Source organism: Bombina bombina, unplaced genomic scaffold (genome assembly GCF_027579735.1).
Source record: "Bombina bombina isolate aBomBom1 unplaced genomic scaffold, aBomBom1.pri scaffold_1156, whole genome shotgun sequence".
Lineage (NCBI taxonomy): Eukaryota > Metazoa > Chordata > Amphibia > Anura > Bombinatoridae > Bombina > Bombina bombina.
Genome location: NW_026512227.1, coordinates 53,896 through 76,688, shown reverse-complemented (window position 1 = coordinate 76,688; position 22,793 = coordinate 53,896). Strand labels below are relative to the sequence as shown.

Sequence of the window (22,793 nt, the reverse complement as noted above, 5' to 3'; positions counted from 1 at the left end):
TATATTACTTTAACAAATATATTAGTCCAGATGAGTTAGGAAAGGTAAGTAGATTGGAATTGGTGATAAAAGTAAATTGGGAAGTGTTTTAAAATTACATGTCCTATAATCATCAGTTTTTTTTTTTTTGGACTTGACTGTCCCTTTTAAGTGGCTGAACTTTCACACTAGCACAGTTATTGAACTCTACAGCTGTCTCAAGTTTTGCTCTTCAGACATCTCGACGCATTAGAATTTTAGGATTTTTTCGTTTCCTGTACCCTGGTTTAGATTAGATTATTATAGATGTTCCTGTAGTGAATGAGCTTTTTCACTGTTAAAGGATTCTGTGACTTGGTGGCCAAGACAGATTTTATCTTTAGCTTCTATTTATAGGCCATTAACTGTGTGTGGCCTGCATGTTAAGTGTTTGGCTTGAGGCCTTCAGGGAGCTTTTCCTTCAGCTTTTCTCTTTTCAACAGGTTGATTAAAGGAACATGAAACCCAAAATTTCATGATTTAGATAGAGCATTAGATTTTAATCAACTTTCAATTTTTTTTTTTTTTTATCAATTTATCTCTTGGTATCTTTTGTTGAAAATCAGGGACGTAAGCTTAGGAGCTGTCCCAATTCTGGAGCACTATATGACAGTAGTTTTGCAAAAATTGTATCCATTTGCAAGTGCACTAAAAGGCATTACTATTTTAAGGGTCTGATCTAAACAAACTCTGAAAGACATAGGAAAGATAAAAATTACAGTTATTGTGTCATACTCGTAATAAACCTTCATTACTCACTAGCCGATCAATGTTATACATAATATACGTAACCCCTTAGAAGCAGTATGGATTAAAAACTGCAAATAATAACAAAAAGTCAGTATGAAGACATGTTTTACCGAGTAAGTTTGATTGGCTACAAAGGACCGTTACGTGGTCCAATCACTCAATACTCATGTTGAATTAAACGTCAGTGGAGAATAATAGCTATCGCCGGCTGATTTAGTGGTGTGCACAGAAAATGACACTTCAGTGGGTCAATATCGGCAAAGATGAGTTTAAAAGGAGGCGAGACTCTGGCGTTCGGCTTGTCAAAAAAAACTTTTCAGTCACATTGAGAAAGGCAGAGGTGTAACGGCCGAAACGCATTTGTGCAATATAATTAAGAACTATTTCTCTTTATTTTAAAGTAGTAGCAGCGTGTTGGGGGATCCCTGAGGCCGGTTGAAAAGATATGCTTTAGCAGTGAAGGTAATAGCTGCAAACTTTATGGCAGCAGTAGTTTTTTAGTTATGCTGTGAGCGCAATGTCTATATGTGTGCACGTTCACAGCAATAAGCAGACTTCCGGTTTTTGAAAACAAAAAGGATTTGCAAGGGAGTGCGCATCCAGTCTATATAGACAACGCGCGTAACAACATGGCGGCTAGCACCGCATTCAGTAGGCGGTGGTTTAGGGGTAATATTGAGACTGAAAAATAATTGAGCAGAGGCTAGGTAAATAAACAAAGTAAGCCACAACGTTTAAAACAATACAAAAACGTTTTAAAAAAAGTTAATCACAGAAAAAAAGATGGTGTTTAGGGTCCCTTTAATAACCGTCAAAGAATCAATCTTACATAGAAAAATACAAAATAATTGTCATGCATCCTAGATTCTTGTTTTAACTTTTTCTTAAAACAATATTTAACTGACAAAGCCAAAAGTAAAGATATCTCAATGCTTATCTCTTCATGTATTAAAGTCTACCTACGGATATTATTCTGAGGCTGTGCTTGTGCTTAGATTGGATCTGTCGTTACAGCCGGCCAGATGGCCTCTATGCATTGTCGAGTGGATTAGGTGGGGGTTCAATAGATTTGGTATAATTTACCCATGTTATTTGTAGTTCTATAAATTGTTCTCTTTTATCATTTACAAAGGAGCCATACTCTTCTAGGTCAATCAGATCTGTGACCTTATTGCGCCACATAGCTAGCGAGGGGATCTCTGACGATCTCCAGTTTTGTGCTATCAGGACTTTCAGGCTATTCGTCATAATTTTTAACAGAGGTTTGAAATGAGGTTGAGGCAGCTTAACTGATTTATTTAATAACCAAATGAGGGGATCTAATGGGATGCTTGTTTGAAAGATGTGTTCTATTTCTGTGATTATTGTTCGCCATAACGAATTTATCTGAGAGCACCACCACCACATATGACTCATGCCACTGCCTACATGTCCACATCTCCAGCAGCGATTATTGGTATGTGAAAAGAGCTTATGAAGTCTTCTAGGTGTCAAGTACCATCCATGTAATAGTTTATAATTGAGTTCTTTAATAGATGCGGACATGGAAACCGATTTGGTATTATGAAAGATATTTGTCGCTGTCTGAGGTGTGATGGTGATTCCCAATTCCCTTTCCCACATCTCTATAGAGCGTGGTAGGTTACCAGGTGGTAATTGAGTAATGATGTTGTTGATATATGAAAGACTATGTTTAACTGGTGGTGTCAACATGTAAAGTTTCTCAACATGTTTATATGTTGTTGATGAGTTGTGATGTAGTAATGTACCTTTCTATATGTGAACCAATTGCTGGCCCAGTTGGGACCTATTTCTATGAGTTGTCTTTGGGATTTTATCTGGTCGTTAGAGTTTAGAGTCAGGAGTTGGATGTCCGAATCTTTATATTGAGTTCCTATGCCCGTGGTTAGAGTTAGCAATGAGAATTCATTATTGTGGAGAAGTGACGTCAGGGGGCCTGGGCAGGAGGAGATATATGGGTTCATCCTGTTGGATGAGTCCCAGGTTCTCAGAGTTTCTTGAGTGATAGGGTTATCGGTTTGGCTAGAGAGTGACTGGAACTCCGGGTTCCAGCATATAGAAGGGAGATTAAGGCTGGGGCTGAGTGCCTCTTCTAATGAGACCCATCGTTTGTGTTCCCTATGGATCCTCCAATCAAGAATCCTTTGGAGAAATATGGACCTACGATATGAATCAATTTTCGGGACGCCCAGGCCTCCTTGGGACGTGGGGCAGGACATTGTGAGTTTATTTATCCTGGGGGGACGTCTGTTCCAAATGAACGAACTAAATAGCTGCTGCATTTGTGGAATGTATGTGCTTGGGAGTTGGACAGGGAGGGTCTGCATAATGTAAAGCAATCTTGGGAAGATATTCATTTTGATTGTGTTTATCCTCCCTAGCCAAGACAGGCGTTTCCTGGTCCAGGATGAGAGGTCTCGCATTGTCATTTCTTATATTTGAATAATTCACCTTGTGCAATAAGTCGGGGTTATCAGTTAGGCAAATCCCCAGGTATTTTAGTGAATCTTTATTCCATTTAAATGAGCAGATTTTTGTGATTAAGCCTTCCATTAAGGGGTCGATGGCTACCCCTAACATCTCAGATTTATTTTGATTAATTTTATAATTAGATAGGTTATGAAATGTCTCCAATTCCTCAAGTAAATGGGGAATGGATTCCACTGGCGATACCATAGTAAATAGGATATCGTCAGCGAAAAGTGATAATTTGTAATTCCCCCTCCCCCCACCCTCAGGCCCTGGATATTGTTATTGGATCTAATTTTGGTAGCTAAAGTTTCAATGAGGCAAGTGAAAAGCAGGGGGGATAAGGGACAACCCTGCTAAGTACCATTGGTGATCTGGAATGAGGGTGAAAGGATTCCATTGAGAGCAATTCTGGCACTAGGTTTGTTATATAACGCAAAGATCATTTTTAATATTTTATCGCCAAATCCAAAGGCCGGCAACGCTGCTTCTAGAAAAGGCCATCCGACCCTGTCGAAGGCCTTTTCCGCATCAGTGGAAATCCAGAGCGAGGGGATACCATTTGTCTTAGCATACCATAGCAAGTGTAAGTTACGCACAGTATTATCTCTTGCCTCTCTGTATGGTACAAAGCCGACTTGGTCGCGATGTATGATAGTGGGCAATATTAGATTGAGTCTATTGGCGATAATTTTAGCGAAAATCTTAATATCTGAATTCAGAAGGGAGATCGGCCTGTAATTCGATATAGATAGGGGGGGACTTGTTGGGTTTTGGGATTAATGAAATGTTGGCTTGTAAGGAAAGGACTTGTCATGTTCTATGCTTTGGAAGTATGCTAGAAGGTGTGGAATCAGTATGTCTCTAAAGGTTGTGTAATAGGTGTTACTAAGTCCATCTGGTCCTGGGGATTTGCCCGTTTTGAGTGATTTTATGGCTAGTTTAATCTCTTCGGTTGATATTGGGGCTTCTAAATTGGTCTTTTGTTCGTCACTAATTTGAGGCAAGTGGAGCTGTGTCAAATAATCTTGAATGACCTCCTGTGCTGGAGGGTGGGCATCCACGGATAAGTTATATGAGTGGTAGTAGCGCCTAAAGCTATCAGCTATGTCTTTTGAAGAGTGCCAGTCTTTTCCTTTCTCGTCTTTAATATGTAAGATATATCTACTGAGAGTTTTCCTTCTAAGCTGCCTGGCCAGGAATCTACCTTGTTTGTTAGCACCTTCAAAGTAGGTCTTTTTAAGGAAGAGAGCATTACGCTTAGCCTCCCTCCCCAGGTAACAGTTAAGCTGAAGTCGTTTATGTTCTAGGAGAGATCGGTCCTTCGGGAATAATTTGTGTATTTCTTGGAGTTTACCTAAGTCAGTAAGTAGTGATGTTAAATAATGTTGTTGCTGTTTTGAACTAGCTGCCTTTAGAGCAATCAGCTCACCTCTAAGAACGCATTTATGGGCATTCCATATGTGTTGCTGACATACATCTGGGGTATTATTAATTTTAAAGTAGTCCTCGATAACCTTAGTGAGGCGTATTTTTATTAATGGGTCCTTTAAGAGGGACTCGTCTAATCTCCAAGAACGTGATTGTGTGGTTTCTATGGGAAAATCAAATATGCAGCTGACCATAGCATGGTCCGACCACGTTATGGGGTGTATTTCAGAATGACGCGCGTGTGCTAGGCTATTTACATCTGTAAGTATGTAGTCTATTCTAGAATAGTTTTGGTGTGGGTGTGAGTAGAAGGTAAAATCCTTTTCGCATGGGTGGTGGAGCCTCCAAACATCGTGAATGGCTAGTGTAGTTAACTTGGACCTAATTATTTTCAGGGTCTTGGCAGGGATGGCTGACTTGCCAGCTGAACAATCTATTGTGGGATCTAGAGCAGCATTGAGGTCTCCCCCCACGACCAAACCGCCCATCGAGAACTCCAGGAGTTTATTACAGAGCTGGTGGAAGAAGTTGGGGGCATCTAGGCTGGGGGCATATATGTTAGATGAGGTTAAGGGCCTGCGGTTTAGTAATCCCGAAATGAGTAAGTATCTACCCTGTTTGTCTCTACCTATTGAGGTTACCTGGAAAGGAAAATTCTTATTAATCATTGTGCATACACCATTATGTTTAGAGTTATTGGAGGAGAAATATGCTGTGCCAAATTTCTTAAAGGAAGCACGGGGCTCCCTTCCCTTTTTAAAGTGGGTCTCCTGCAACATCACAATATCACATTACTTATCTATCGACATTAAAGTAATTCTGCATGTATAACATTACATATAGCCAGCACAATTCTGTTTTGCACATCAGGGTAGAGTTGAACATTTTCCTGTAGACAGCAAGAGATATTACATAAACAACATATGTAAACATATTAAAATAAAATAAACATAGACAACACACTAATCCAACATAGAGTGTATTTGTGGAACTATACACCTTGTTTGGGGAGTGATTGGCATTGCGTGTAGCTCTGAATTGATAACTATATAGTATGTAGGAGTTTCAGGTGGGGACCTGTGAAAAGGGTATGGGTATAAAAAAAAAAAATGGAGAAGGGGTAGGGGAATGGAGAGGGAGGGAGAGGGAAATATGGGAGGAGGGGGAGTTATCGGGAGGGATAGGTAGGGGTCATAAAGGACGTGATCACTTTATCATTATTACTTTACCTTCATCAAAACCTAATCTCAACATAGCTGATATAATAGAGACTAAGCTCTGTTTTGGCAAATGTTAGTGAGATTAGTCCTGGTACTTATGAGGAGAGTCTGTAAATGGGAGGATAAAAGGCCAACAACAGTAATAGTCTCGGTAGTAAACTTACAATTAGTTTGGCAAAATTTTTGGTCTTACCCCACCACTTGCGACCAGGCACAGTCCATTATCTAAAACAGTGAAGAAATTGTAGCCTGGCATTTATTGCCAGATAGTATAGTTATTAGGGGTCCTGAGGTCGTGTTGGGCCTGAAATTGCACAGTCCATCTTCCTTCTCTTGGGTTGGACTTTATTCCATTGAGATCGTTGTTCCTTGGGTGGATCTTTAGTTTTATCAATTGGTCTTACTGCAGTTTCAAGGTCGTCCTCATCAGGGGGTTCAATATTAATATTCAATTTCTTAGACACACTCTCCAGGTCTTGGAATGTTTTATAGATGATCTGTGAGCCATTGTGATTAATGATTAGGCTGAATGAGAATCCCCAACGGTACCTGATGTTATGGTCCTGCAGAGCTTTAGTGAGGAACCTGATTTCTCTTCTCCTCTGGATAGTTTGTGGGCAAAGGTCTTGGAAGATTTGTATAGTATGGTCCTTAAAACTTATAGATCTTCTAGCTCTCGCTGCTTGCCAAATCTCTTCTTTAGTAGTGAATCTCAAGAATCTGAGAATCACATCTCTAGGTGGAGCTGGGGGCTTGGATGGAGGCCTCAGAGCTCTGTGTATCCGCTCAATTTCGTCATTTGGTAATGGAGGTGCTCTAGGATTTAGGAAGTGGAATAGGTCAGTGACATAGGATTTTAGTTGTTCTGCCGAAACTTCCTCAGGTATACCTCTGACCCTGAGGTTGTTTCTTCTCCCACGGTTATCCAAGTCTTCAAGTTTTTCCTGTAGGTTCTGTACCATTGAGTCGTGTATTGAGAGTTGTTGGGAATTAGTGCTAACCATGGTGTTGAGGGCCTCCTGTCCCTCTTCAATATAATCGAGCCTGGAACTCATATCATTCAGGTCCTTTTTCAGGTCTCTCATTTTACATTTTATGAAGGACTTCAAGGATTCAAAGTCTGATTTTGAGGGGAGATCTGCAATTTGTGACGGTAGAGTCAATAATGATTTGTATTGCGATGGGGTATATTCTGTTAGCATATCTGTAGAGGGTTGTTCTTGTGAATGGGGGGGTTCTGCTGGACTGGTGTCCGAAGATTGGAAAAAGGCAGACACTGATGGTGTAGTTGCCATCGCTTTGTTACATTTATCTGGCTTAGGCCCTTTGCGTTGCAACATCTTCTTTCTGCTTAGGGTAGTCAGCGTAGGGACCGTATAGCCCTACACTTCCCCAAGGGGAGTTAGTAGAAAAAAAGTCCTTCTAGGAGATAGGTTAGCCTGCTGTGTGTATAATGCAGACTGGCAACTTTAATATGGAAACACAGCGTAGCTTTGTTGTATATAACTTTGAGCTTCGAAGAGGCTGTGGATTTATAAATCTATGTATGGGGCAGCAAGCTATTGTGAGTTTGCCCCCTGTATGCAACCCAGCAAAAATAAGGTGGTTGAGAAAGTTCTATTTTGATCTGTGGCGGACCTGAAACCATCAAATAAAAAGAATAGCTCTGTGTAAAGATGAGTGTCTCTTTTTCTTATGGTGTTTGAATCTGGTAGGCCTCTGTCTAGCGACCGATTTAAGGCTGCGTGGAGTATATAGTACCTCTAGTTGTTCACAAGATATGGGTTAACATGCCTCATAAGCCTCTATATTTGAATAGCACAATATTGTTTTGCAAATGGTATTGCATGCCCCAGTCAAAAAGCCGTTTATTTGTGAAGTGTTGTAGGTGAATCAGGCCTCTGTGTATTTTCCCCACATTTATCTTAATATGTAAAAGGAGCTTTCTCTCTCCCAACCCTCTTTATGGAGCAGTACCCGCAAGTGTGTGTAACTACGTTACCGGTGATCTGGAGGCTGCAGCTGATGCCTTTACTGCTCTCTTCTGCCCTTGTTGTTTTCCGGGCTGTCGGCTTGCCACATGGGAGCGGTGTTGGTAAGTCGGCGATGAGCGCCGCCAGTCACCGGGAGGTGAGCGATGTCAGTCCCCAGAAGTTAACCTCCGGGACCAGAGGCCAAGGGTCTGCTGCTGTTCCGTAAGTGGTGCTGAATGTGGCTTGCCTGGAGGGAATTTCAGTGATTGAAGGTAAAGAGTGAACCGGCCCAAGATGGGGACCGGACTGCAGCAACACTCTGGTGCTTGTTATGATCGGGTAGAGAGGGGGGAGGAAGGAGGGCAGAAAAAGGGATCAGGGTCACCTCTTAGTTGGCATAAGTCGTCAGGAGTATAATTAAGGGGCAAATTGGGTCCCCACCATATCAGCTCCTATGATGTGAGTAGCAACAGCTCCGGAGCTTCACAGAAAAGCAGCCATGTCCTAGCAAGGCTCGGCTCCGCCCCCCAGATGCCATATATTGTTAATGATGTTTGGGTCCAGTGTAGCATATCAGTATTATGTCACTTTAATATCATAACACAATATTTGGGGGTAAATGTTAAACTTATCTAAAATGTGTTTTCTCTGCAAGTCATATAATTTTTCCTTATGGGTAGAATAGTATATTGTAGGGCTGCAACTAACTATTATTTTCATAATTAATTAATCGACCAATTGTTTTTCCAATAAATCGGATAAAAAGGAAAAAAATATAATTTTCCCCCCTATATTTACAATAAAATCCAAGCTATTTTGACTGCAACAGAGAATAGGCACTCAGATGGTGTTGAGGTGCCTGAGATGCATAAGTAAAGTTTTGCCCATTTCACAAAGGTGGGATATTTATCTATTTTAACTCTCCACCAATGCAAGTGACCTCTTAACAAAGTAAGCCTGGACTTCATTCTAACAAATCTTGAATATCTATATGCAATGGTAAATGATCAGCTATAAGGTTAGGGTAAAAATATCTAGTCCTCTCTTAAAATTAGATATATACTTGAAGGTTGTATTTGGTACATATTACAATTATTTAAAAATATAAAAAAACAAAAAAAGTCAAAAGTGCTAAGTACTATATATCAATAACAGGAAAAATTATAACACATTTATCTATACAGTACATATAATCAGCAATAGCAAGCGATCTGCTAATAATTGTGCAAACAGATAATAGTTCATATCAATTCAAATAACTTCCATCAATCTAGGGCTAGGTGTAAATAGCAAGCTCGGCACTATATCATGCAAAGCATAGTCCCAAATCGCCTGATTTAATATAAACAATCCAAATAATGATTGCTATTATTTCTGGGTTGCACATAAGCCAGGAGTAGTTGTAATCTTAAAGGGACACTCGAGTTAATTTAAACTTTCATTATTCAGAAAAGTCAAAAAGTCTGTAAACATCCTTTAGGCTAAGGACATAACCATAAAAACTGGTGGGGTGCACAGACCAGCTAATTGCAAACCAACTAATCGATTATGAGATTCGTTGACGACTATTTTCATAATCAGTTATATTAATTAGTTGTTGCAGCTCTAGTATATTGCTATTTAGGGCTGAGTGTAGTAAATGTCCTTTCTTTGAGATTTTAATGAAGAATTATTTAACATACTAGAGCAGACTCCCTTAGCAACACATTATGGTGTGACAAAATTCCACCCCCACTCTTAGCTTGATAACAGCAATGTGCTTTATTATATATTTAAAGTTGTAAAAGAGGTTGCCACTGAGACAAGTAATTAATTAATGTTTAATAATGACTTCTAGAATGCAGGTTAATGAAATGAATCAAGAGCTGACTGCTGTGCAGGAGTGTTACATTGCAGTGTGTAAAGAAAAGGATTCTTTGGAAGACACTTTAGGAAATGATCTGAAAATGAAACTTCAGGTCCAGGAAGAAAAGGTGTGTGTGTTGTTTTTTATTGCATTTTAACACACAGTAATTTGATCTTGAACATATTATTTATATATCTTTTATATAATGTGTATTATTATTTTTTGTTATAATAAATAGATAAAACGCCAATATCTTGAGGAGAAGGAAAATGCTTTGCAAACTCTAAAAGCTGATCTAGAAGACAAACACCTTTCTACTCTGTCAGAGGTAAAAGCTTTTTGGCAGAAAGAAAAAGAAACTGAGATGAATAAGAGAGTTAATGTTCAAGTTGTATTAGCCAAAGAGAACTGGATTAAGGAGCAGCAACAGGTAGAGTATTACATTTCCTTTTAGACCACTGAAAACTAAATTGTACTTCAATAAATCTGCACCAGACTGTCTAGGCTATCCGATATCGTAATGTTGTCATATTATTTTTTTATTTTTTGCATTTAGTAAGTGATTAAATAGAAATCTTAATATTTCCGTCCAAAAAATACAAAGAATAAATCAGAATATGAGTTAGACCTATCTATCTCTATAATATATATATATTTTATACATACATACCTGTGATATATTAATTGTTATTACTGGCTTCTTTTCTAGACCAGTGGTTAAACAACCGCATTTATAATACTGCTAGAGCGGCATGAAGAAATAAATAACATGAGAACAGCCTGAAGCAACCAAGACATCATTTCTGAAAGCATGTTAAAAAAATAGTGCCTAGATCATTGTCTAAGCTTTTCCACAAAATAGATACTATATGTTGCAATGATTTTGTGTATTCTTATTACCATAACCTATTTTATTAATATTGGTTGCAAAACATATTCCAAATGTTCAGTGCCACACTTAAATGAACTTGACAGTCAACTAATGCAATTCCCATGAATATGAATCTATAAATTTAATGCTTTGTATTCCTATTTACCTTTGGGTTCCTAATTGGTTCTTTGTTTTTTAATAGCTAACTGAAAAAACTATCCAAGAAATAGAAAATAAATGGAAGGATAAGCTAGAACAAACCCTGCTCAATGCCAAGGCTAAGGCTCGGCAAGATTTAGAAGATCATGCTATTCAGACTGAGGAGTCACAAATGGTATTTGTGGCAGAACAAATCGATGACTTAAAGTTAAAGCTCCAGAAAGCTTTGGAAGAAAAAGAACAGGCTGTCCGCAAGGTTCAGATGGAGCTGGAAACGCGTCACCATGACTCTATCTCAAAGCAGGTGAGGATCACAACAGAAATGCTCTTATTTTGGTTAATTGTATTCAAACAAGTAATGTTTTCTAGCAAATAAATCTTGCACAAAATTGTTCATTTAATGCATTCATTTTCGTTGTTTGAATTCCGTCCTTGTCAATGTTTAATGTTAAATTCTATGCTTGTTTATTTATACTTTTTGTTTGTTTTTTTGATAGGTTGAATTGGCTGTAACTAAAGCTCGGACCAGATGGCTTCAAGAACTCACCAGTTTATCTGAGTACAAAGCAAACCTTAAGCTGGAACAAGAGAAGTGGGGGAAAAAAAGCGAACAGAAGGTTTGGTGAAGATTTTGTATTTATTTATTTGTATTTTAATTTTTTTCTTAAAGTATTCGGCTTTACTGGTATGCAAATAAACACTAAGCTAACTGCCTCTGTCATGGAATTAAAGGGACCGTCTACCATAGAATTTGTTATTGTTTTAAAAGATAGATACTCCCTTTATTACCCATTCCCCAGTTTTGCATAACCAACACAGATATATTAATACACTTTTTTCCTCTGTTATTACCTTGTATCTAGGAACCTTCTTCCAGCCCCATGATCACATGACTGTGCCTGAACACACTGTTATCTATATGGCCCACGTGTACTTTCTGTCTCTTTGTGTTGAAAAGAGATTTAAAAAGCATGTGATAAGAGGCAGCCCTCAAAGGCTTAGAAATTAGCATATGAGCCTACCTATGTTTAGTTTAAACTAAGAATACCAAGAAAGCAAATTTGATGATAAAAGTAAATTGGAAAGTTGATTAAAATTAAAAGTCCTATCTGAATAATGAAAGTTTAATTTATACTAGACTGTCCCTTTAATGTACGTGAATATCCACCTTTTATTTTGTTTTCTTTTGAGCTTTCACAATGACAGGTTATAAGTATTATAAAACAATGCAGTCTCATAAATGTGATCTATCATGCTACAAAGTATGTTGAAAGGTTGTGATTATAATCAGATAAACTTTGTTTTAATGTATCTTATCTCTCAAATGACATTTTTATAGCAGATAAGAACCCAAAGTCCCATCATTTCTGCCCATATGTTCTGTGTAAGCATTATTAATTTAATTTAATGCATATTCCAGGCATCCTTGAATTTCGATACAGTATTTGTCCTTATCCTCTATACAAAGTTCCATGAATCAACCATAATTTCTGTTAAAGGGACAGTCAACCTAAAAATTATTATTAAATATTTAGATAATGTATTTAACGATGTTGACAGCAAACTATAAGCCCAGTATGCTCTAAATATAGTTTGCAAGAAAAACCACATACTATTTCACCTCGGGCCATTTTGAAATGGCCGCCTGACCTCTCCTGTCCTGACGTCACCTTTCAGCTTCCAGTGAGTGTTCAAAGTCGATCCTGCGCATTCCTCTGTTTTGTGCATGTGTAATTCGTCGGTTTTGTCAAGGGGGCATTTGGAGTCAGGAAGAAAACAAACCGCTCAGTACCATAGCGGTTGTTCTATGCGGCGCACCAGTGTACCACAGCAGTTGGAGTGGTAAAGTCATCAGTAGTACAGCGGTCCCACAGCAGTTTTTACAACTCCAACTGCTATGGTACCACTGTGCTTCTGATGACTTCAATTACCACATTGCTGCTGACAGCCGCATAGCTTATTGGAACTGTAACCAAGGTCACAAATTGAGTGGAAAAGTGCTAGGTAGGGATTCCTTTACTTTATTGAAACGAACCCTGAGCAATTATAACAAATGTGGAAGAAAATGGGAGATAAATAAATCATTTTGTTGATTGAAACAATCCAGCGTGTTGTGTGCATGCACCGTGGGCTGACCTCACTGTTTTGTATGTATACGTCTGGGTCCCCTACACTTTATTAGTATTGTGTTGTTATATATTGCAGATCAAAGGGCACTGGGTAGTAGTCTCCTTCCACGAGCACGCTCTATCCTGTACATCCAGAAGCGCGCTTTGACCAATGATAGCGCTTTGATTCAGCCAACCGACCAATCAGTGCCACCGCCTCATGAATATGCAAAGCGGGCTGAGTCGAACCTCTTAGGTGAGTTTGTAGATCTATACAGCTTTACGCTTTTTGGGCTTTTTTCTCCTTTTTCATGCCTAAGCATATCGGATTTTTCACTTTCTATTCATAAGAAAATGGAGTTTCTCTTGTTAAGTGTAGTCAGTCCACGGGTCATCCATTACTTCTGGAATATATCTCTTCCTAACAGGAAGCTGCAAGAGGATCACCCAGCAGAGCTGCTACATAGCTCCTCCCCTCACATGTCATATTCAGTCATTCTCTTGCAGCCTAACTAGATAGGTCGCTGTGAGAGGTCTGTGGTGTTTTTTAACTTAGTTTATTTCTACAATCAAAAGTTTGTTATTTTAAATGGCACCGGAGTGTGCTGTTTATTCTCAGGCAGCATTAGAAGAAGAATCTGCCTGCGTTTTCTATGATCTTAGCAGACGTAACTAAGATCCACTGGCTGTTCTCATCTGAGGAGTGAGGTAACTTCAGAGAAGGGGAATAGCATGCAGGGCCCCCCTGCAAATGAGGTATGTGCAGTAATTATTTTTCTGAGGAATTGAGTGAGAAAATACTGCTGATACCAATGTAAAGTAAGTTCAGCCTTAAATGCAGTGATAGCGACTGGTATTAGGCTGATGAGTGTGTGTACACTGAATGTATTTTTCTAAGGAATGGAATTGACTCTGAAAATACTGTTAATATTGAAATAATGTATGAGCCTTAACTGCAGTAAAAGCGACTGGTAGCAGGCTTATTAATAACAATTCATAACTTTTCAAATGTATGTTTAAAACGTTTACTGGCATGTTAATCGTTTTTTGTGATTTACTTGGTGATAAAACTTATTGGGGCATGATTTTTACCACATGGCCATCTTTGTTTTCTGCATAGAAACCGTTTTCTGAGCTTCCCCACTGTTGTAGTATGAGTGGGAGGGGCCTATTTTAGCGCTTTTTTGCGCAGTAAAAATTCAGTCACAATCTGTCTACTTCATCCTCCATGATCCAGATCGTCTCTAGAGAGCTCAGGGGTCTTCAAAATTCATTTTGAGGGAGGTAATCAGTCACAGCAGACCTGTGACAGTGTGTTTTGACTGTGAGAAAAACGTTAATTATTAAATTGTTAATCCGTTTTTGGGTATTAAGGGGTTAATCATCCATTTGCTGGTGGGTGCAATCCTTTGCTAACTTAATACATTTACTGTGAAAAATTGGTTGCTATAACTATTTTGGTTCATTGTTATTTCAACTGTGACAGCTTTTTGTGCTTCTTAAAGGCACAGTAGCGTTTTTTATATTGCTTGTAAATTTATTTAGAAAAGTATTTCCAAGCTTGCTAGTCTCATTGCTAGTCTGTTTAAACATGTCTGACACAGATGAATCTCTTTGTTCACTATGTTTAAAGGCCAATGTGGAGCCCAATAGAAATTTATGTACTAATTGCATTGATGCTACTTTAAATAAAAGTCAATCTTTACATGTAAAGAAATTATCACCAGACAACGAGGGGGAAGTTATGCCGACTAACTCTCCTCACGTGTCAGTACCTTCGCCTCCCGCTCAGGAGGTGCGTGATTTTGTGGCGCCAAGTACATCAGGGAGGCCCTTACAAATCACTTTGCAAGACATGGCTACTGTTATGACAGAAGTATTATCTAAATTGCCAGAATTCAGAGGCAAGCGCGATAGCTCTGGGTTAAGGACAGAGCGCGCGGATGAGGTGAGAGCCATGTCAGATACTGCGTCACAGTTTGCAGAATGTGAAGACGGAGAGCTTCATTCTGTGGGTGACGGATCTGATCCAGGGAGACTGGATTCAGAGATTTCTAATTTTAAATTTAAGCTTGAGAACCTCCGCATATTGCTAGGGGAGGTATTAGCGGCTCTGAATGATTGTAACACGGTTGCAATTCCAGAAAAATTATGTAGGTTGGATAGATACTATGCGGTACCAGTGTGTACTGACGTGTTTCCTATACCTAAAAGGCTTACAGAGATTATTAGCAAGGAGTGGGATAGACCTGGTGTGCCCTTTTCCCCTCCTCCCATATTTAGGAAAATGTTTCGTATAGACGCCACCACACGAGACTTATGGCAGACGGTCCCTAAGGTGGAGGGAGCAGTTTCTACTTTAGCTAAGCGTACCACTATCCCGGTGGAGGATAGTTGTGCCTTTTCAGATCCAATGGATAAGAAATTAGAGGGTTACCTTAAGAAAATGTTTGTTCAACAAGGTTTTATCTTACAGCCCCTTGCATGCATTGCGCCTGTCACTGCTGCGGCGGCATTCTGGTTTGAGTCTCTGGAAGAGGCCATTCGCACAGCTCCATTGGATGAAATTATGAACAAGCTTAAAGCACTTAAGCTAGCTAACGCATTTGTTTCTGATGCCGTCGTACATTTAACCAAACTTACGGCTAAGAACTCCGGATTCGCCATCCAAGCGTGCAGAGCGCTATGGCTTAAATCCTGGTCAGCTGACGTGACTTCTAAATCTAAATTGCTTAATATTCCTTTCAAAGGGCAGACCTTATTCGGGCCCGGCTTGAAAGAAATTATAGCTGACATTACGGGAGGTAAGGGCCATGCTCTACCTCAGGACAGGGCCAAATCAAAGGCCAAACAGTCTAATTTTCGTGCCTTTCGTAACTTCAAGGCTGGAGCAGCATCAACTTCCTCCGCTCCAAAACAGGAAGGAGCTGTTGCTCGTTACAGGCAGGGCTGGAAAGTTAACCAGTCCTGGAACAAGGGCAAGCAGGCCAAGAAACCTGCTGCTGCCTCCAAGACAGCATGAAGAGAGGGCCCCCTATTCGGAAACGGATCTAGTGCGGGGCAGACTTTCTCTCTTCGCCCAGGCTTGGGCAAGAGATGTCCAGGATCCCTGGGCGTTGGAGATCATATCTCAGGGATATCTCCTGGACTTCAAAACTTCTCCTCCACGAGGGAGATTTCATCTTTCAAGGTTATCAGCAAACCAAATAAAGAAAGAGGCATTTCTACGCTGTGTACAAGACCTTTTACTAATGGGGGTGATCCACCCAGTTCCGCGGACGGAACACGGGCAGGGATTCTATTCAAATCTATTTGTGGTTCCCAAGAAAGAGGGAACCTTCAGACCAATCTTGGACTTAAAAATCCTAAACAAATTTCTAAGAGTTCCATCATTCAAAATGGAAACTATTCGAACCATCCTTCCCATGATCCAAGAGGGTCAGTACATGACCACAGTGGATTTAAAGGATGCCTACCTTCACATACCGATTCACAAGGATCATTATCGGTACCTAAGATTTGCTTTCCTAGACAGGCATTACCAGTTTGTAGCTCTTCCCTTCGGATTAGCTACGGCTCCAAGAATCTTTACAAAAGTTCTGGGCTCACTTCTGGCGCGAGGCATAGCGGTGACTCCGTACCTAGACGACATTCTGATACAAGCGTCAAGTTTTCAAACTGCCAAGTCTCATACAGAGATAGTTCTGGCATTTCTGAGGTCGCATGGGTGGAAGGTGAACGTGGAAAAGAGTTCTCTATTACCACTTACAAGAGTTCCCTTTCTAGGGACTCTTATAGATTCTGTAGAGATGAAAATTTACCTGACAGAGGCCAGGTTATCAAAACTTCTAAATGCTTGCCGTGTCCTTCATTCCATTCCACACCCGTCAGTAGCTCAGTGCATGGAAGTAATCGGCTTAATGGTAGCGGCAATGGACATAGTACCATTTGCGCGCCTGCATCTCAGACCGCTGCAATTGTGCATGCTAAGTCAGTGGAACGGGGATTACTCAGATTTGTCCCCCCTACTAAGTCTGGATCAAGAGACCAGAGATTCTCTTCTATGGTGGCTCTCTCGGCCACATCTGTCCAAGGGGATGACCTTTCGCAGGCCAGATTGGACGATTGTAACAACAGACGCCAGCCTTCTAGGCTGGGGCGCAGTCTGGAACTCCCTGAAAGCTCAGGGATTATGGACTCAGGAGGAGAAACTCCTCCCAATAAATATTCTGGAATTAAGAGCAATATTCAATGCTCTCCTAGCTTGGCCTCAGTTAGCAACTCTGAGGTTCATCAGATTTCAGTCGGACAACATCACGACTGTGGCTTACATCAACCATCAAGGGGGAACCAGAAGTTCCCTAGCGATGTTGGAAGTCTCAAAGATAATTCGCTGGGCAGAGTCTCACTCTTGCCACCTGTCAGCGATTTACATCCCAGGCGTAGAGAACTGGGAGGCGGATTTTCTAAGTCGCCAGACTTTTCATCCGGGGGAGTGGGAACTTCATCCGGAGGTCTTTGCTCAACTGATTCTTCGTTGGGGCAAACCAGATCTGGATCTCATGGCGTCTCGCCAGAACGCCAAGCTTCCTTGTTACGGATCCAGGTCCAGGGACCCGGGAGCGGTGCTGATAGATGCTCTGACAGCCCCTTGGGTCTTCAACATGGCTTATGTGTTTCCACCATTCCCGATGCTTCCTCGTTTGATTGCCAAGATCAAACAGGAGAGAGCTTCGGTGATTCTGATAGCGCCTGCGTGGCCACGCAGGACCTGGTATGCAGACCTAGTGGACATGTCGTCCTGTCCACCGTGGTCTCTGCCTCTGAGACAGGACCTTCTAATTCAGGGTCCTTTCAAACATCCAAGTCTAATTTCTCTGAGGCTGACTGCATGGAGCTTGAACGCTTGATTCTATCAAAGCGTGGCTTCTCGGAGTCGGTTATTGATACCTTAATACAGGCTAGGAAGCCTGTTACCAGAAAAATTTACCATAAGATATGGCGTAAATATTTATATTGGTGCGAATCCAAGAGTTAGGATTCCTAGGATATTGTCTTTTCTACAAGAGGGTTTAGAAAAGGGCTTATCTGCTAGTTCGTTAAAGGGACAGATTTCTGCTCTGTCTATTCTTCTACACAAACGTCTGGCTGAAGTTCCAGACGTTCAGGCTTTTTGTCAGGCTTTAACTAGGATTAAGCCTGTGTTTAAGACTGTTGCTCCACCGTGGAGCTTAAACTTAGTTCTTAATGTTCTTCAAGGCGTTCCATTTGAACCCCTTCATTCCATTGATATCAAGCTGTTATCCTGGAAAGTTTTGTTTTTGATGGCTATTTCCTCGGCTCGAAGAGTCTCTGAGTTATCTGCCTTACATTGTGATTCTCCTTATCTGATTTTTCATTCAGACAAGGTAGTTCTGCGTGCTAAACCTGGGTTCTTACCTAAGGTAGTTACTAACAGGAATATCAATCAAGAGATTGTTGTTCCATCACTGTGTCCTAATCCTTCTTCACAGAAGGAACGACTTTTGCATAATTTGGACGTAGTCCGTGCCCTGAAGTTCTATTTGCAGGCAACTAAAGATTTTCATCAAACTTCTTCCCTGTTTGTCGTTTACTCTGGACAGAGAAGAGGTCAAAAGGCTTCGGCTACCTCTCTCTCTTTTTGGCTTCGTAGCATAATACGTTTAGCCTATGAGACTGCTGGACAGCAGCCTCCTGAAAGGATTACAGCTCATTCTACTAGAGCTGTGGCTTCCACCTGGGCCTTTAAAAATGAGGCCTCTGTTGAACAGATTTGCAAGGCTGCGACTTGGTCTTCGCTTCACACCTTTTCAAAATTTTATAAATTTGACACTTTTGTTTCTTCGGAGGCTATTTTTGGGAGAAAGGTACTTCAGGCAGTGGTTCCTTCTGTTTAATGTTCCTGCCTTGTCCCTCCCTTCATCCGTGTACTTTAGCTTTGGTATTGGTATTCCAGAAGTAATGGATGACCCGTGGACTGACTACACTTAACAAGAGAAAACATAATTTATGCTTACCTGATAAATTTATTTCTCTTGTAGTGTAGTCAGTCCACGGCCCGCCCTGTCTTTAAGGCAGACCTAAATTTTAATTAAACTCCAGTCACCACTGCACCCTATGGTTTCTCCTTTCTCGTCTGCTTTGGTCGAATGACTGAATATGACATGTGAGGGGAGGAGCTATGTAGCAGCTCTGCTGGGTGATCCTCTTGCAGCTTCCTGTTAGGAAGAGATATATTCCAGAAGTAATGGATGACCCGTGGACTGACTACACTACAAGAGAAATAAATTTATCAGGTAAGCATAAATTATGTTTTTGTCTCTTTGGGAGGAAAAAAGTCTAAAGCGTGACGCTGTTTAGATCTACACAAACTTGCCTACGAGGATTGACTCAGCCCGCTTTGCATATTCATGAGGCGGTGGCACTGATTGGTCGATTGTGAATCAAAGAGCTGTCATTGGTCAAAGCGCGCTTCGGGATGTACAGGCTATAAAGCGTGCACGTGGAAGGAGACTACTACCTAGTGCCCTGTAATCTGCAATATATAACAACACAATACTAATAAAGTGTAGGGGACCCAGACGTATACATACAAGACAGTGAGGTCAGTCCACGGTGCATGCACACAACACGCTGGATTGTTTTAATCAACAAAATGATTTATTTATCTCCCCTTTTCTGCCACATTTGTTACAATTGCCCAGGGTTTAGTTCAATACAGGTAAGGAATCCCTCCTACCCAGCACTTTTCCACTCAATTGGTGACCTCAGTTACAGTTCCAATAATCTATGCGGCTGTCAGCAGCAATGTGGTAATTGAAGTAATCGGAAGCACAGTGCTCCCACAGCAGTTGGAGTTGTAAAAACTGCTGTGGGACCGCTGTACTTCTGGTGACATAAAGGGATAGTCTACACCACAATTTTTATTGTTTAAAAAGATAGATAAGCTCTTTATTACCCATTCCCCAGTTTTGCATAACCAACACAATACAATTAATATACTTTTCACTTCTGTGATTACCTTGTGATTACCTTGTATCTAAGCCTCTGCAGATTGCCCCCTTATCTCAGTGCTTTTGACAGACATGCAGTTTAGCCAATCAGTGCAGACTCCTAAATAAATCCATGGGTGTGAGCACAATGTTATCTATATGACACACGTGAACTAGTACTGTGAAAAACTTTCAAAATGCTCTGAGCTAAGAGGCGGTTTTCAACAGTTTAGAAATCAGTTTTAGCCTTCCTAGGTTTAGCTTTTCAAAAATACCACCAAGGGGAACAAAGCAAATTTAATGATTAAAGTCAATTGGAAAGTTGTTTAAAATTGCATGCCCTGTCTGAATCATGAAAGTTTAATTTTGACTAGACTGTCCCTTTAAATTACCACTCCAACTGCTGTGGTACACTGGTGTGCTGCATAGAACAACCGCTATGGTACTGATCGGTTTGTTTTCTTCCTGACTCGAAATGCCCCTTGACAAAACCGGCGCTTTGCGCATGCGTAAAACAGAGGAACGCTGCAGAGTGACGTCAGGACAGGAGGGGTCAGACGGCCATTTCAAAATAGTATGTGGTTTTTCTTGCAAACTATATTTAGAGCATACAGTTTGCTGTCAACATCGTTAAATACATTATCTAAATATGTAATCATAATTTTTAGGTTGACTGTCTCTTTTAATTGAAATATTTTTTATTGAATTTCTGATGAACAACATACAAATCATAGGCATTGAAAAAGGGTGGATCACCGTATACACTTATATCAAACAGATAAAACTGTGACATCCCCTCACTGACGTCAAGTGTACATTTCTCAACATACTGGGTCTGGCAGGTCTCATACCTCCATCCCCTTTATAAAAACAAATAGTTAACAGAACATCAAAAACTAAAACACTTAACTCCCCCTACCCCCCTCCTCCCCCCTCCAGGTGTTTCCCATCTCCTCAGGTGTCCCACTGATTCTTTTAATCTATTATTTTGTCATCTCTCCGTTTAAGAGGAAGAAGAATTTGTCAGCTGAACTATACCAGAGGTCAAGAATGTCCGGTCTTTCTAGATATGAGTTACCAATACGTAAAGGATTCTCCCTGTACCTATCTTATCTACCCTACCTTCCTGAACTTTCTCTCTCATCTCTTTCTTGAGTGGTGTGTGAATTGGTGTGGCCTTTCAAGATCCAGTAAAACCATACTTTCTGAAACTGCTCCGTGTTCCCTTGTGCCCATGCTGCTAAGACTGTCTCTTTTAAAGGGACAGTCTAGTCCAAAATAAACTTTCATGATGCAGATAGGACATGTAATTTTATACAACTTTCCAATTTATTTTTATCACCAATTTAGCTTTGTTGTCTTGGTATTCTCAGTTGAAAGCTAAACTTAGGGGGTTCATATGCAAATTTCTTAGACCTTGAAGGTCGCCTCTTTTCTGAATGCATTTTGATAATTTATCACCTCTAGAGGGTGTTAGTTCATGTGTGTCATATAGATAACACTGTGCTCATGCACGTAGAGTTACCTAGGAGTCAGCACTGATTGGCTAAAGTGCAAGTCTGTCAAAAGAACTGAAATAAGGGGGCAGTTTGCAGAGGCTTAGATACAAGATAATCACAGAGGTAAAAAGTGTATTAATATAACTGTGTTGGTTATGCAAAAGTAGGGAATGGGTAATAAAGGGACTATTTATCTTAAAAAACAATAACAATTCTGGTGTAGACTGTCCCTTTAAGTGTTTACACCAAATTTTCCTGATCCTACTACTACTCCTCACCAATTGGAGATCAGGACTCCTTGTCCACGGATTTCATCCTTACTTATGGGATTACGCCTCCTGGTCAGCAGGAAGTGGCAAAGAGCACAACAGCAGAGCTGTATATATAGCTCCTCCCTTTCCTCCCACTCCAGTCATTCTCTTTGCCTGTGTTAGTGATAGGAAGAGGTAAAGTGAGGTGTTAGTTTAGATTCTTCAATCAAGAAGTTTTTTATTTTAAAATGGTGCCAGGGAGAAATAGTCAGTCACTTAATTCCTAAGAGGAGTGGAGACATCTTATTTTTCTGCCCTGATGTTGATGATCTTAGCAAACATTATCTAAGATCCTGCTGGTTTCCACAGAGCAGTTGAAGGTAGTGTAAAGAAATATCTTCAGTGTGGAGAACCGTGTCATGCTACAAGCAGCATTGAGGTATGTTCCCAGGACATACTTGAAAACGAGAGAAATCTCAATGTATCCTTCCTGGTAAAATATTTTATAAATAAAATAAAATGTTCAGTCATTTGTTTCTGGGGAGACTTGATACATCAGAACAGGCTGACATTATTCCCGATCTGGGGAGGGGTAATTAGTATGCACTATATGTATGGAAATGGTGTACCTGGAATTCCATTTTATATTGATTGCTTATCAGTATGTTTCACTTATGTATATTCAGTATGGGCTAGACGCTGGGAGAAGCGGTTTGCTGTTTAAGGGCTGTCATTGTTATATCACTATAACTGGCCTGAGAGAGTGCAGTTTCTCCAACATAGGTGTGTCCGGTCCACGGTGTCATCCTTACTTGTGGGATATTCTCTTCCCCAACAGGAAATGGCAAAGAGCCCAGCAAAGCTGGTCACATGATCCCTCCTAGGCTCCGCCTTCCCCAGTCATTCTCTTTGCCGTTGTACAGGCAACATCTCCACGGAGATGGCTTAGAGTTTTTTGGTGTTTAACTGTAGTTTTTATTCTTCAATCAAGAGTTTGTTATTTTAAAATAGTGCTGGTATGTACTATTTACTCTGAAACAGAAAAGTGATGAAGATTTCTGTTTGTAAGAGGAAAATGATTTTAGCAACCGTTACTAAAATCGATGGCTGTTTCCACACAGGACTGTTGAGAGGAATTAACTTCAGTTGGGGGAAACAGTGAGC

At 40.4% G+C, this 22,793-nt stretch overlaps 1 protein-coding gene across 1 annotated transcript in view; it reads left to right on the top strand.

Annotated features, from left to right (window-relative positions):
* The window catches only part of LOC128644180 (centrosomal protein of 152 kDa-like), a gene marked incomplete at both ends in the record, with an annotated part of 84,823 nt that overhangs the window by 9,479 nt on the left and 52,551 nt on the right, over window positions 1-22,793 (top strand). The window contains 4 exons of the mRNA XM_053696881.1: window positions 9,720-9,855; window positions 9,967-10,158; window positions 10,802-11,062; window positions 11,256-11,375. Of these exons, the coding sequence (XP_053552856.1) occupies window positions 9,720-9,855; window positions 9,967-10,158; window positions 10,802-11,062; window positions 11,256-11,375 (709 nt within the window). The remainder of the gene's footprint in view (window positions 1-9,719; window positions 9,856-9,966; window positions 10,159-10,801; window positions 11,063-11,255; window positions 11,376-22,793) is intronic.